Genomic DNA, 13,751 nt, shown 5'->3' on the forward strand with positions numbered 1-13,751 from the left:
AATAAGCATGATTACTCTTTTTAGGCATGAGCCATGGCAGTGTCCTGCTTTACCTGGCTTGCCAACAAAAGGCAAGTGAGAGCCAGAATGTCATGTCAAGAGGTAATCACAGCTGTAGACCTAGCACTTCCAGAAGGGCTAGTAGGATTGAAGTTTGGCCCCTGCTAATGGACCCTAGGCTCTGCTGCTCTGAGCTAGGTGGTCTTAGATGCATTTTTTCTTAAGGTTTCTACCACTTCATGCATGAGCAGGATTTGACTTCATTTATATCAACTGTGGTTTGATTAGCCCCTTTCTCAATCTGGACTTTTTCTGTGGTAAACCATTTGTTAGAAATTCCTTTAAGTTGTATGTGAAGGGTACCTTTCCCTAATTTTCAGTGCTGAGACAGGTTTCCCTATTTTTGTATTCCTTTTAGTCATTACAATGGGAATCTGAAGAGGCTGTAGTTATATGCAGGTGCTTCATTTGCCATCTTGAGCAGGAAGTTGCCTTTCAATTCTATTGCATTTAAAGTCCCTTCCTGTCTTGCCAATGCCAGGGTAGCAGCAAGGAATACCTAGAGGGGACCAGAACAAAAGGAGTTGGGTGGTTCTGGGATACAAGTTGGGGCGAGGGGGAGTGATATTAAAGAAATGAACAGTTGCTAAGGGTACAGAAAAGGGTAAGGAACAGGCATGGGTTCACAAATGCATAAAAACAGGGAAGTGTCCTGGGTCATAAATACAGGACTATATACAGGGTTGATACATTTGAACTGTGGTGTTGGTGAAGAATACTGAATATACCATGACCTTCCAGAAGAATGAACAAATAAGTTTTAAAATAATATAACCAGAATGTTCCTTCTAAGCGAGGATGGCAAGACTCACTTACTTTGGGCACATCATCAGGAAAAAGCAATCACTAGAAAAGGACATCATGTTTGATAAAGTAGAGGGTCAGAGAAAATGGCATAGATTGACATAATAGCCATGACAATGGACTCAAACATACCAATGATCATGAAGATGGCACAGGACTGGGAAATGTTTTGTTCTGTTTTATACAAGGTTGCTATGAGTTGGAGCTGACTCAACGACAACTAACGATAACAACATAGGTTGGAAGGGCTAGTCAAACTCATAATATTGTGTCTTGGGAGACAAGTAAAGTGTGGAGGAGGTGTCAGGAGTTCAGGTGGGCATGTGGGCTTCTTTGGAGGGTCAGGCAAGTCCTCAGGATTAGGAATACACCTGCATTGTAGCAGATGGGTCCAGGCAAGATGGATTTGGAGGTGACTCTGATCTCTAGTTTCCTTGTGCACATACTTCTGTCAAAGTAGACAAGATTGTCAGGTTCAAATAGCTACAGCGGACTGTGTTGTGGGGCGGCTCTGAATCCCACTTGGGAAACTATAGCTGTGAGTTTCTTTTAGTTCTGAAACAGTTCTGGTAGCTATTTGTGTCCTACAGCAGGGGGTCCTGAGGAGAAGAGCTTGGAAGAGGAAGATGATACATGATACCACCCTGATCTCCCATGTGCCTTTCCCTCCCTTCCTCAGGGTCAGTTCTATAGAAGGGGCCCTTGAATGGCCCTTCAGCTGGGTCAGAAGCCACAGTCCAACCCTCTGAGGAGGACACTAAAGAGGCTTAGATGCAGGAGGATGCCCTTGGCCTAGAAGGCTGAGCACAATACTGGAAAGCTAGAGCCCTTTACCTGCTGGGTGGCAGGGCCAGCTAGGCAGGTGGCTGCAGAGAAAAAGCATGAAGTCTCCCTAAGAAACATAGGAATTCAGCATCCACCCCACTCCCCAACTCTGCAGGATTACCTGAAGTCCTGCATGCTGCCTGAGCCCTCCCTGACCTCTGACTTGGATTTTATGCCTTGTGCCCCTCCCTTCTTATTCAGCTTTGGAAAGTCTTTCTTCTGTCTGTCTATTAATCTTCTCACCTGATCCTGAGGCCAGCATCTTGACAGTGCAGTTGGGCATACACACCTGTTGTCTATGTCTTAGGTGCTACTCTGAATCTAGACCACCCTACTGAGGATGCCTAAGCACTGGCCACACTCCATGTGATCTGCAGCACCCTAGGAGCTATTTCTGCTGGTCCTATCACCTGCATGCACAGGATGGTTGCTCATACTCCCTTCACAACATGAAAATGGTAACATGCTACAAAGATGCCTTTTTCTGCCGGGCTAACAATAGCCCTCTGCATCCAAGAAGGCCTCTACATTGCCCAGCTTGCACACCTTCCATCTGGACCACTATAGAGTAAGTCACTCCAGCACTGCTGTCCCTGGCTGTGTCCTCTGAGATTCTACTGTTCATGATGAACAAACGGGTGGAGAACCGTGAAGGGTAAGGGGCATGACTAAAGACATGGAGCTAGGAAGTGTATAGAGCCCTGGTCTCATGCTCACTCACAGAGAGACACATACTTTTGTGTCTGGGAAACGTGAAGGTTGAAAGCAGAGTTTAAGAAGCCAATGATAGGACCCTAAGCCCCACTGGGATTCTTCTGCCCTATCTCATGCACACCCATTCCCAGCTGGCCATCTTACGAGTGCATCCTTTTGAGTTCATGAAGGATTAGGAAAGAGTGAGAAATGCCTTCCAAACACAGACACATGCACGCACACATATGCACACAGGCATACACATACACACATGCACGTACACACCAGAGAACACATGTATCAGAGGTTGGGTCAAGAATATCATCCATGCATAAGAAGGACAGCACTTCACTACATCTGGAGAGAATCCCAAAAGATGGAGAAGTTAATGCTTTCTCTTTGGATTTTCCAGCATAGTGACCTCTGGTTGTTTCAACTTTTTCTAATGTCAGTACTTATCTGGCTACGGGAAATAAAACTATATTTAGAATAAGCTAAAATAAAGTTTCTTGGCCTAGGATGAAAATGGTCATACTTCGTATGAGATTTTCTTTATAATCCATTTTAATAAGAGAGCTCTTTAATGAAGTCTCCTATGTCAACTCTTTGATCTTTATTGGAGAAGCCCACTTAATCACACCTACACAAAGAAATGTAAGTCACATATATGCTCCATGTCTTAAAAACTCCCTCTCTGTCATCTCAAATCCAAGTCCTAGCATTTCCTCCTCTTAGGTATTTCTCGAATCCACTTTCTTTAACTCCACTACCATACACAGGCCATCACCATCACACATTGAGGCTACTGCAATAGCCTACTGCTCTATGAAACGTGTGCTCACAACATGCACAAGGGCACACGTACAAAATATACCGAGACAAGTATGTGATAAGATACAGATTCCCAAACCCAAATAAGTACACAGGCACAGATTCACACATGTGTGGAAACATACACAGAAAAGTATCCATATCCACAAATACATATTTACATAAATGTATATGCACATGCTTACACACAAGTATGCACACACACACACACACATTCTATTAGCTCTTCATTATTCGTGTTGATGATCAGGGCTGACAATGGAAAACTTGATCCACTCCAACTGAATTTAGTATTATTTCTTATAAAGCAGTCCACACATATTCATTCACACATTTAAGTGCAGCCACCCCTTGAAAAAACATAAAGACACATCTTTAGACACTCACATATCCTTCTCTTTTAGGTCCTCAGTTTCTCCCAGAGGAGTGAGGATAATACCCTAAGACTCAGGGGGGAAGGAGAAAGTCCGTAGATAATGCACACAGAGTTAACAGGTGAGGGCTGACTACACGTTTGCACACTGTAACATACGTACTCTGTGAAATCGATCCACTTTACCTTGAGGACATCTCCTTCAGAGAGTTCAAAGGCCTTGGCTTTAAGCTGAATCCCCTTCCCTGGCTGGGTCTGGATGGAGTAGATGCATTCGTGGTTGTTGTTGTAGTTCACAGGAAAGTTGGGAGACAGCAAAGTACCCTGAGTGCCCGTGACTGAATTCCCACACTCAGCTGGGAAGAGAACCACAATAATCACAGATTAACCTCCATCCATCGCATGTGGGAAACAACTCACAGCTCTGGAGGATCTTACAAAGATGGCAACTTGTTTGCCTGCCAACCTGCCAAAATGCCTGTTTACCTACCCATTTGTCTGCCTGTCTGTAAGACTGCCTATCAACCTTTAAAAAAATACCTGCCCACCCGAATTGCTGCCTGGCTGCTTATCTGTCTGCCTCTGTCTGTCTGTCTCTGTTCTGCAGAAAGAAAAATGAACCTACCAGGTGCCCTTTACTTCCACAGTAAAAGCAGCCGCTTCCCACACCTGTTTGCATAGTATCGCAGCAACTGACATGACCGAGGAGGATCCAGAGGAAGAGGGAGGCAGTTAAGTGAGGAGAGATGAAGTCTTTTCAGTATCAGAGGATAGAAACTAAGCGGGGAACAATATTGAATAATAATCTCTGGCATCTTCTGAGCCATTCTATGCAAAATGCCATGACAAACACTTTACAAGTGTCACCTCAGTCATTGGTCACAATAACCAGCACCACACGCTAGGTATAATTATCATCTCTGTTTTAAGGATAAAGAATGTGGGGCTTAGCAATTTAGATCAGGTCTCTCAATTCATGAAGATGTGGGGCTGAGATCTCAAACTCTGTGGTCCCTGAATTAAGGGTCCCCAAGCCTTCTTGTTCTTCTTCTTCTTTTTTTGTTGTGCTTTATGTGAAAGTCTATGATGCAAGTCAGTTTCTCATACAAAAACTTATACACACATTGTTACATGGCCCTAGTTGCTCTCCCTATGATGTGACAGCATGCTTCTCCTCTCCACCCGGTATTTTCTGTGTCCATTCAACCAGCTCCTGTCCCCCTCTGCCTTCTCACCTCACCTCCAAACAGGAGTTGCCCACTTAGTCTCATGTGTCTACTTGAGCTAAGAAGCACACTCCTCACCACTATCATTTTATGTCTTATAGTCCAGTCTAATCTTTGTCTGAACAGTTGGCTTCAGGAATGGTTTCAGTTGTGGGCTAACAGAGAGCCCAGGGGCCATGTTCTCTGGGGTTCCTCTAGTCTCAGACCATTAAGTCTGGCCTTTTTACTAGAATTTGAGTTCTGCATCCCACTTTTCTCATCAGGCACTCTGTTGTGTTCCCTGTCAGAGCGGTCAGCGGTAGTCGGGCACCATCTAGTTCTTCTGGTCTCAGGCTGATGTAATCTTGGGTTTATGTGGCCCTTTCTGTCTCTTGGGCTCATATTTTCCTTGTGTCTTTGGCGTTCTTCATTCTCCTTTGCTCCAGGTGGGTTGAGACTAATTGACGCATCTTACATGGCCGCTTGCTAGTTTTTAAGACCCCACATGTCAGTCACCAAAGTGGGATGCAGAACATTTTCTTAAAAAACTTTGTTATGCCAATTGACCTAGAAGTCCTCTGAAACCATGGTCCCCAGACCCCCGCCCCTGCTACTCTGTCCCTCGATGCGTTTGGTTGTATTCAGGAAACTTCTTTGCTTTTGTTTTAGTCGAGTTGTGTTGACTTCCCCTGTATTGTGTGTTGTCCTTCCCTTCCCCTAAACTAATTCTTGTCTACTACTACGGCTGCTAACAAAAAGGTCGGCAGTTCGAATCTACCAGGCGGTCCTTGGAAACTCTATGGGGCAGTTCTACTCCGTCCTATAGGATCGCTATGAGTTGAAATCGACTCGATGGCACTGGGTTTGGTTCGGTTTTTTGTACTATCTAGTTAGTAAAATACCCCTTTCCTCCCCCCTCCCCACCCTCCTAACCATCAAAGAATGCTTTCTTCTGTGTCTAAACCTTTTCTTGAGTTCTTATAATAGTGGTCTCATACAATATTTGATCTTTTGCGACTAATTTCACTTAGCATAATGCCTTCCAGATTCCTCCATGTTATGCGATGTTTCACAGATTCATTGTTGCTCTTTATCATCGTGTAGTATTCCATTGTGTGAATATGCCATAATTTGTTTATCCATTCATCTGTTGATGGGCACCTAGGTTGTTTCCATCTTTTTGCTATCATAAATAGTACTGCAATGAACATGGGTGTGCATATATCTATTCATGCGAGGGCTCTTATTTCTTTAGGATATATTCCAAAGAGTGGGATTGCTGGATCGTATGGTACTTCAATTTCTAGCTTTTTAAGGAAGCACTAAATCAATTTCCAAAGTGGTTGTACCATTTTAGATTCCCACCAGCAGTGTATAAGTGTTCCAGTGTCTCCACAACCTCTCTAGCATTTATTATTTTGTGTTTTTTTGATTAATGCTAGCCTTCTTGGCAAAAAAAAAAAAAAAAGTTTTTTTTTTTTTGTTGGGGTGAGATGGTTATCTCATTGTAGTTTTGATTTGCATTTGTCTATTTTTTTTTCTTAACGGCTAGTGACCCTGAGCATTTCCTCATGTATCTATCAGCGGCCTGAAAGTCTTTGGTGAAGTGTCTGTTCATATCCCTTGCCCATTTTTCAATTGGGTTATTTTTCTTTTTGTTGTTGAGGTTTTGCAGTACCTTGTAGATTTTAGAGATTAGATGCTGACCGGATTTGTCATTGCCAAATTTTTTTTCTCAGTCTGTAGGTTGTCTTTTTACTCTTTTGGTGAGTCTTTGGATGAGCATAAGTGCTTGATTTTTAGGAGCTCCCACTTATCTAGCTTCCAAGACTTCTTGTTGGAGCCCTGGTTAAGCATTCAGCTGCTAACAAAAAAGGTTGGCAGTTCAAATCCACCAGCTGCTCCTTGGAAATCCTATGGGGGCTGTTTTTACTTTGTCCTATAGGGTTGCTAGGAGTTGGAATTGATCCAACGGCAATGGGTTTGGGTTTTTTTTATGGCTTCTTCTTAGCTGCCATTCAGTTGGTACCTGACTCATGGTGACCCCATGCATAACGGATCAGATATTATGATCCACAGGGTTTTCACTGGCTGATTTCCAGAAGTAGATCCCCAGACCTTGCTTCCTAATCTGAAAACATCACAGCAACATGCAAGCCTCCACTGGCAGATGGTTTGTGGTTTTGCTTGAAGTGCACTGGCCAGGAATCTAACTGGAGTCTCTTGCATGGAAGGCAAGAACAGCCACTGCCCTCTCTACCTTCCCCCCGGGTTAGGAGAAAGTTTTAGCATAGAGGTATTGAAGCCTTGTTTCATTCAATGAATGAACTCACTTCCTCTTCTCAAAAGTCTGTTTCTCCTCCTATAGAATTAGTCATTCTTTCCCCATCGTTCCCATAGAATGTCTACATACCTTTATTTATAGCACTTATCACATTTTACTTGAATGATTTGTTAATATTTCTAGTTCCTCCACTGCACTGTGGGTCCGTTGGGACTTGGTCACAGGGCAGGCATCAGCAGATGAGCTGGGAGGCAGCTCAGTGGTAGTACATGTGCTATAGAAAATGAAGCCTGCAGTTGGAGCTCCAGGATCTTAAATACTTATAAGCCTTTCCTTGTGTTCTAAAAGTACCCTGGGCCTCCCTGCATCACAGCGCCTACCACTTTGTACCATGACTGTTTATCACTTGCCTGTATCCCTTATCCAAACTGTGAACTACTTGAGGGCTGGGGCCATGCTTTATGCATCTATGAATCTCCAAGGCTTAGTCCAGATTGTCTGTAAAATAAATATTTGCCAAACGAATGAATGAAAGAATATGGAGTACACTGACCTCAGAAGACGTATGGTCCTAAAAATAATTAGGTTCCGGAAGGATTTAAATACAAGTCCAGATGGTGAGCCCATTATTTGTCTGGACATATGGGGAGTTTGGAGCATGTTCTGAATCTCTGAGGTTGATGGTAGGAATTCCGCTTTCTCCAAACCATCTCTCAGTGTCCTCATTCTGGTTGGAAGGACAACGAGGTCAGCCAAGAAGACACTGCTTTGACCACATAGTCAACCCTAATTATCCTCAGCCCAGAGTGTATTCGAAGACAGTGACTATGTCCTGCCAACAAGTCCCTGTGTTTTAGATGTGCCCTAAGATCTATCTAGTTCAGGACCAGCTTTGGTTGCCTAAGACTTTACATAACCCATTATTTGTCTTGAAGAAGAAATCTAGTGTTGTGATATTTTAAGCTCAGTCTGTTTGCAAAGCGACCAAATATTCATGATGAATGTGCTAGGCTGGGTTATAACCTAAAGGGACAGTGATGGACAGGCACCCAAGGGGCGGTGTCAGCTCATGATTTAGGTAGATATGTATCTCGAGTGTGTAAATTTTGGGGGTGAAGGCCCTGAGAAGAGGGTTTTTAGTTGGGTGGTGTGTGGCTGAGGGTGGTGCACATTAGACATTTATTACTCAGTCCCATCACATGGCAACTCCTGAAGGATCTCCCCATTGTCTCCGGGAGGCACGTGGTGCAGCAGAATGACCACGGGCTTCAGAGTCAGACAGACAAGTTATATTAACTTTGGTATCTTCATCTGGCATCATGTGGACAATACAGCATCCTCATAAGACTATAGTGATTAAATGAATGAAATTTTATGTGTAAAGTAGGTGGTCCAGTGGTTGGCATATAGTAGGCACTTAACAAGTGTTATTCCTATTCTCTCTCCCCATCTGTCCCAGATGAATTTATGTGGCTTGATCTGCTTCCAGCTGGGGCCTTAACTGCCTGTGCTTTGGGACTGGCAGAAAGCCCTAGAGGTTTCTTGGGAGGCATGCATTATCTACCCAATGCTCAGAGAACCCCCACCATTCCCAATGCCTCTTGTCCTCTGCCTAGCTTCTGACCAAGGTGGATTCCCTTAAACATGGGCTTTGGCTTATTTTTGGAGCCCCTTCTTGGCCCTGGCTTGCTGCACAGTGGCTACATACTTCTTCTCTGTCCCAGGTTCCAGCATGACCCACTTATCTTCCCCACATACCCAACACATTTACAACGATGGCAACAGGGTTGACAGCTTCAGATGTGGCCAGTCTTTGGCCAGTCCCCAGGTCCTCCTCCCCCCCAGGGCCCCTGTCCTGAGCACTACGGCCAGTCCAGGAGGGCAGAGGGACATGGCGCTTGATTCTGGGAGGGTTTCCAAAGTAACAGCAGAGGCGAGCAGATGAATCTGAAAATCCAAACACAAGTGTGGATGGGAACAGATAAGTGCTCCAGAGAAACAAGCAGGCATATGCACAGGAAAGTGCTGTCACTGATTTAGGCATCTGTGACTTCTGTCGTCCCCGTCAGAAGAGGTCTTATTAAGGTCAGGAGCTGTAGCTTATCCATCAGTCTGGGGCTCCTGAGGCAGAGGGTCAGGTCTTCTCCATCACACTGGGGATCCCAAGGACAGGGCCATGTCCCCTGCTGCAGAATGGGGTCCTCTGGAGTCAGAGGCTGTCTCAGCCCCATCATACCATGAATTAGAGCCCAGGGCTGTTCGTTTCCTTCTTCACTGGGAATTCTCCTGGTAACACTGTGTGGGCTAATTCATTCAATTTACACCTACAGTACATACTCAACTGGGAGCCTCCCCTGGGTGGGCATTCCCATGATACCTCCAGCCCGAGCCTCTGCGGCAGAGCTGGTTGTAATTAGAGGTGATTGTAATTGCCAGGCGGTATTAATAACATGTGAGACAGAAGACAAATGAAATAATGAAAATATTGTGAGATGTCATGAACAAACAGTAATTGGAATAATAAGTTAAAGAATGAGTTTATGTAATGAGATCAATGAGGCAAGAGTTTAAAGACTGTGCATCTGTGGTCCTGGATAATCCCATTCAAGAAAAATTTCCCCCAGAACCACTTATCTGAGGACATTTTCCCAGAGAGGAAAAGAGCTGCGAGCAGCCGATATCTTAAGAAAGCCATGACAACCCCTTAACCTTGGACCCAAAGGACCTTCCATGCAGCTGGATTGGTAAAAAAGCAATACCAAACAAATGGAAAAGAATTGGGGGAAATAAACGCTCTCTGCAAGAAAAACACAAAAATAATCTAAAAACCATGTTCAGGGATGGCCCTTCAAAAGGGTCAGTACAAAAGAGCTGATAGGATGCTTGGTTTGTGTAAGCCCCTATGGTATGTCTAAAAGACTTACAAATACAGAAGTTCTCTGAAAGAAGGGGTGCAGCCTTCAAAATGCCAAGCTAATTTGGCTCTTTCTTCATTTGCTATCGAAGCCTATGAAGAATAGGAACTGAGCCTACAAGGGTAAGTTGTGTGTGTGTGTGAGTGTGTGTGCATGTGTATGCAAGTATGAGTGTACACGAGTATGAGTGAGCTTGTGTGAGTGTGTGAGTGAGTATGTAAGTGGGTACAAGGGTGAGTATGTTAGTCAGTGTGTGTGTGTGTGAGTACATACATGAGTGTGTGGGAGTATGTGAGTGTGTGTACGTGTTTGCATATGCACCCAGGTCAGGATGGGTGGATGCTTTGGGGACTGGTGTACAGGAGAACGGATACATTTTGAGATTATTTAATTGGTCAAAAGTGGAATTCCACATCTATTTGTCTTAATTTTTCCTCACTGAGATTGTAAAAGGTTACTGGCAAAAATCAAGAAAATGACATGGCACCTTGTGGTTTATGTCAATTACATCATTATTGGTTTTGTTGGCTGGGTTAACCTTGGAATGAAGCCTCCCTCCATAAAGGAAGGAGCTGAGGCTAAGGTGGGTTTGGTGGCTGGGCCAAGTTCTAAGAGCTGGTCAGTGGCAGAGCAGGTACTTGGCCCCCCACCCCTGCAGAGTCCCAGGGCTCCACAGAGTTGTCTCAGGCCAGGCTGACCACATGGGCCTCTGAGATACCAGCCCCTGCTTGAGTCAGTGCAATGTGCTCCTATCTGTTTTGTATACAGTATTAGGGTTTTGTGTAATATTTCACTCTAAGCATGAGTTCCATGGCTAACACTGAGCCTGGAAAAACCCCATTAATCCACCCAGGTAAGGTAGAGCTCTGCATTGGAAGTATTGAGCATGCAGAGCCTTCAACCCTATAAATTAAGGACAGCAATTGCTCCACCTCCCTGGGATATCACCCTACCCTGGTCACCCTGCAGGCCCACCCATAGCTCTAAACAGCCTTCCTTAAGGCTCTGGCAAGGAGGCAGGAGGACTGTGGGTTAGAGGCACCCTCCAACCAGCCCGTCCCTAACCTTGTCATCTACCCTTCTCTTCGTGACCTCCGTGCTGGTCTTCAAACACGCTGAGACCCTCTAGGCTCAGGGGTTTGCACTCTGTTACCTCTCCTCCCAGATACTCCAGTGGTGGGCGTCTGAGATTCCTTCAGATCTCTGCTAAAATGTCAGTCATCACAGAGGCCTTTCCTGACCACTCTTTACAGATGAGCAACTCCACCCCAGCACTCTCTAAGCCGGCTTAATTTTTCTTTGAACCCCTCAACTCTACCTGGTACGTTACATACCTATGTGTTCATGGCCCATCTAGCCCCACCAGAAAGTGAGACTGTGAATGGAAGACTTGGCCTGTTTTGTTCACTTTTGTATCCACAACACCCAGAACAGTGCCTGATATGTAGTAAAACTCATTGCCATTGAGTCAACTCTGACTCATAGTGACCCTATAGGACAGAGTAAAACTGCTCCATAGGGTTTCCAAGGAGTGGCTGGTGGATTTGAACTGCTGACCTTTTGGTTAGCAGCCAAGCTGTTAACCACTGAGCACCCAGGGCTCTGATACATAATAGGTGCTCTAGGAATGAACCCACTATGCTCCCCTCTTTCCCCCAGCTGAGTGGAGAAGTCTTCTTAGGTTTTCTCCGAGGGTTAGCACTCATCTGCTCCAACAGACTGGGACTCTCCCTGTATAAAGGTCATACTTCCTACTTAGACTTATAAAGGTCTACCTGGTACTCATCCAGGCTCCTCTGCAAGAGGTACCCTTAAGTCATGAGTCTACGTGTTAAGGGTGGGGAGATGAGAGTATTGAAGTCAATTTCATTTGAATGCCTACTTTGTAAAGGCCCAGTTTGCAAAGGTCTGTTTAGTCTATGGAAAAGCCCCACAAAGCAGGTATTGCCATTTCTGTTTTACAGATAAGGAGGCTGGAGCAGAAGAAGGTTAGGTGACCTGCCCAAGGCCCCACCACAGGTAAGTGTGTGGTCAGTCAGTCCTCAAACCCAGGCCTGTTGGACTCTCAGCCTGTGTGCTCTCCACTACACCATAGCAATTGACTAAAGCTTTGCCCACCCCATTAGTGAAGCAAAATGAAAGCACGTGACCACCTACCAACACACCTTGGCAGAGGCGAGCTCCACAGGCGCCGTCTGCCCCCCAGGCACGTGATGCGGGCGGTGCCCTCCAGCCGGTACCCGGGGAAGCAGGAGAAGGTCAAGGTGTCACCCACGCCAAACTGCAAGCCCTTCCGGATGCTGTAGGCTGGGACCTCGGGCTCCTCACAGGGCTCCAAGTCATACTCTGGAAAGGCAGCCGAAGAGTCAGGGTCAGAGATATGTGTGGGAGACGCGGAGAGAGAAGATGAGACATATAGGTCAAAGTGCCAGGGAGAAACAAGGCAGACATACAGAAAGACAGAGGGAGAGAATATCCACACACTGCCCTACAAAAGGTAAAGAGAAAAGGAGAGAGAGCCCAAGAGGAACAGAGGCAGACAGCAAGTCAGAGGAAAAGGCCATGTCATCTTTAGGTGGTCCGGATCCTTCACTACTGTGAACAGTGGGTTAGGGGCACTGCGTTTCTGGATGCACGCTTTGAGAGTACTGATGAAGCACCTCATGACTTGACCCTTCCCTCCTTTGTCCCTTCATCTCCATTTTAACCCCAAACCTCAGGGCTCTCAGACTCTCCTGACTTTTTCTCTCTAGGCACTGAACCAGACAAATCCAATCATCCCTGTAGAAGAGGGCCAGGATATATGTCCCAGCTTAGGGCAACTTAAAAACACTGGGAAAGAAAATTCAAGTATGTCACTGAGAGCTAAGTCTCCATAATGGGTCAGAGGACGAGTCTAATGGGCCAGCATTTATGGGCAGGGTATGAACATGGTACCTCTAGTGCTCATAGAAGTGACTATTCCCTTGCCCCCAAGGAACTCTTTCTCACATGGGGGCTAGTGCTCCAGGGTGCTCTGTGGTGAGAAGGAAGGTCTCTCAGATAGAATGTGGTATACTAGCTGGATACGTTCCATTGGCCAGGCCAGTCCTGTCAGCCATGCCAGGCACATGGCAGGTGGCTTCTGCTGCTGAAGGGTCAGCAAGAGCCCAGTTCTGAAGGCCAGGTACCTCTTGCCCATCCCAGGAGGAATCCATCTGATATCTGTACTCCTGGCTGAGAAGGTGGGACCCTGGGGTACAATGGGACAAGAGCAGCCAGGAAACTTGGTACTAGTTCTCTTTTCTCCCTGAATGCCACGTAAAAGGGCTTACTTTTCAGGATCCTAAACACAGAGATAAATATCTATTAACATTAAACTACCACTGATGAATTGACAAAGGCAACTCAAAAGGTTAGATGGGAAGCTTAGGGGGCAGTGAGTTTAAGATAAGGTGGTAGAATAATTTGGAAAAGGATAGCAAGAATGGTAGCACAATTTGAGGAATGTAATCAATGTCACTGAATTATACATGTAGAAATTGTTAAAACAGTCTACTTTCACCAAAATAAAAAAATTACCACTCATAAAACGACTCCAAATGAGATTAAAACATCTCAAATATATTAATTCCAAACTTATTTCTTCTTCTTCTCTTAATGGTAGGCTGTGAAGTGGGGGAAGTGGAAATAAGAGAAGAATCTGGAACTGCTAGGGCAGGGAGTGACTTTTGTGAGGTTCTCAAGTACAACCAGCTAGGTAGGTCATTCAGAGCAAATCC

At 45.2% G+C, this 13,751-nt stretch overlaps 1 protein-coding gene across 1 annotated transcript in view; it reads right to left on the reverse strand.

Moving 5' to 3' along the window:
* CSMD2 (CUB and Sushi multiple domains 2) overlaps positions 1-13,751 on the reverse strand; it is a 797,331-nt gene that overhangs the window by 231,165 nt on the left and 552,415 nt on the right. Inside the window, 2 exon segments of the mRNA XM_064281672.1 lie at positions 3,773-3,942; positions 12,148-12,336. Of these exon segments, the coding sequence (XP_064137742.1) occupies positions 3,773-3,942; positions 12,148-12,336 (359 nt within the window).

The sequence above is a fragment of the Loxodonta africana genome, chromosome 3 (genome assembly GCF_030014295.1).
Source record: "Loxodonta africana isolate mLoxAfr1 chromosome 3, mLoxAfr1.hap2, whole genome shotgun sequence".
In the NCBI taxonomy this organism is placed as follows: Eukaryota; Metazoa; Chordata; class Mammalia; order Proboscidea; family Elephantidae; genus Loxodonta; species Loxodonta africana.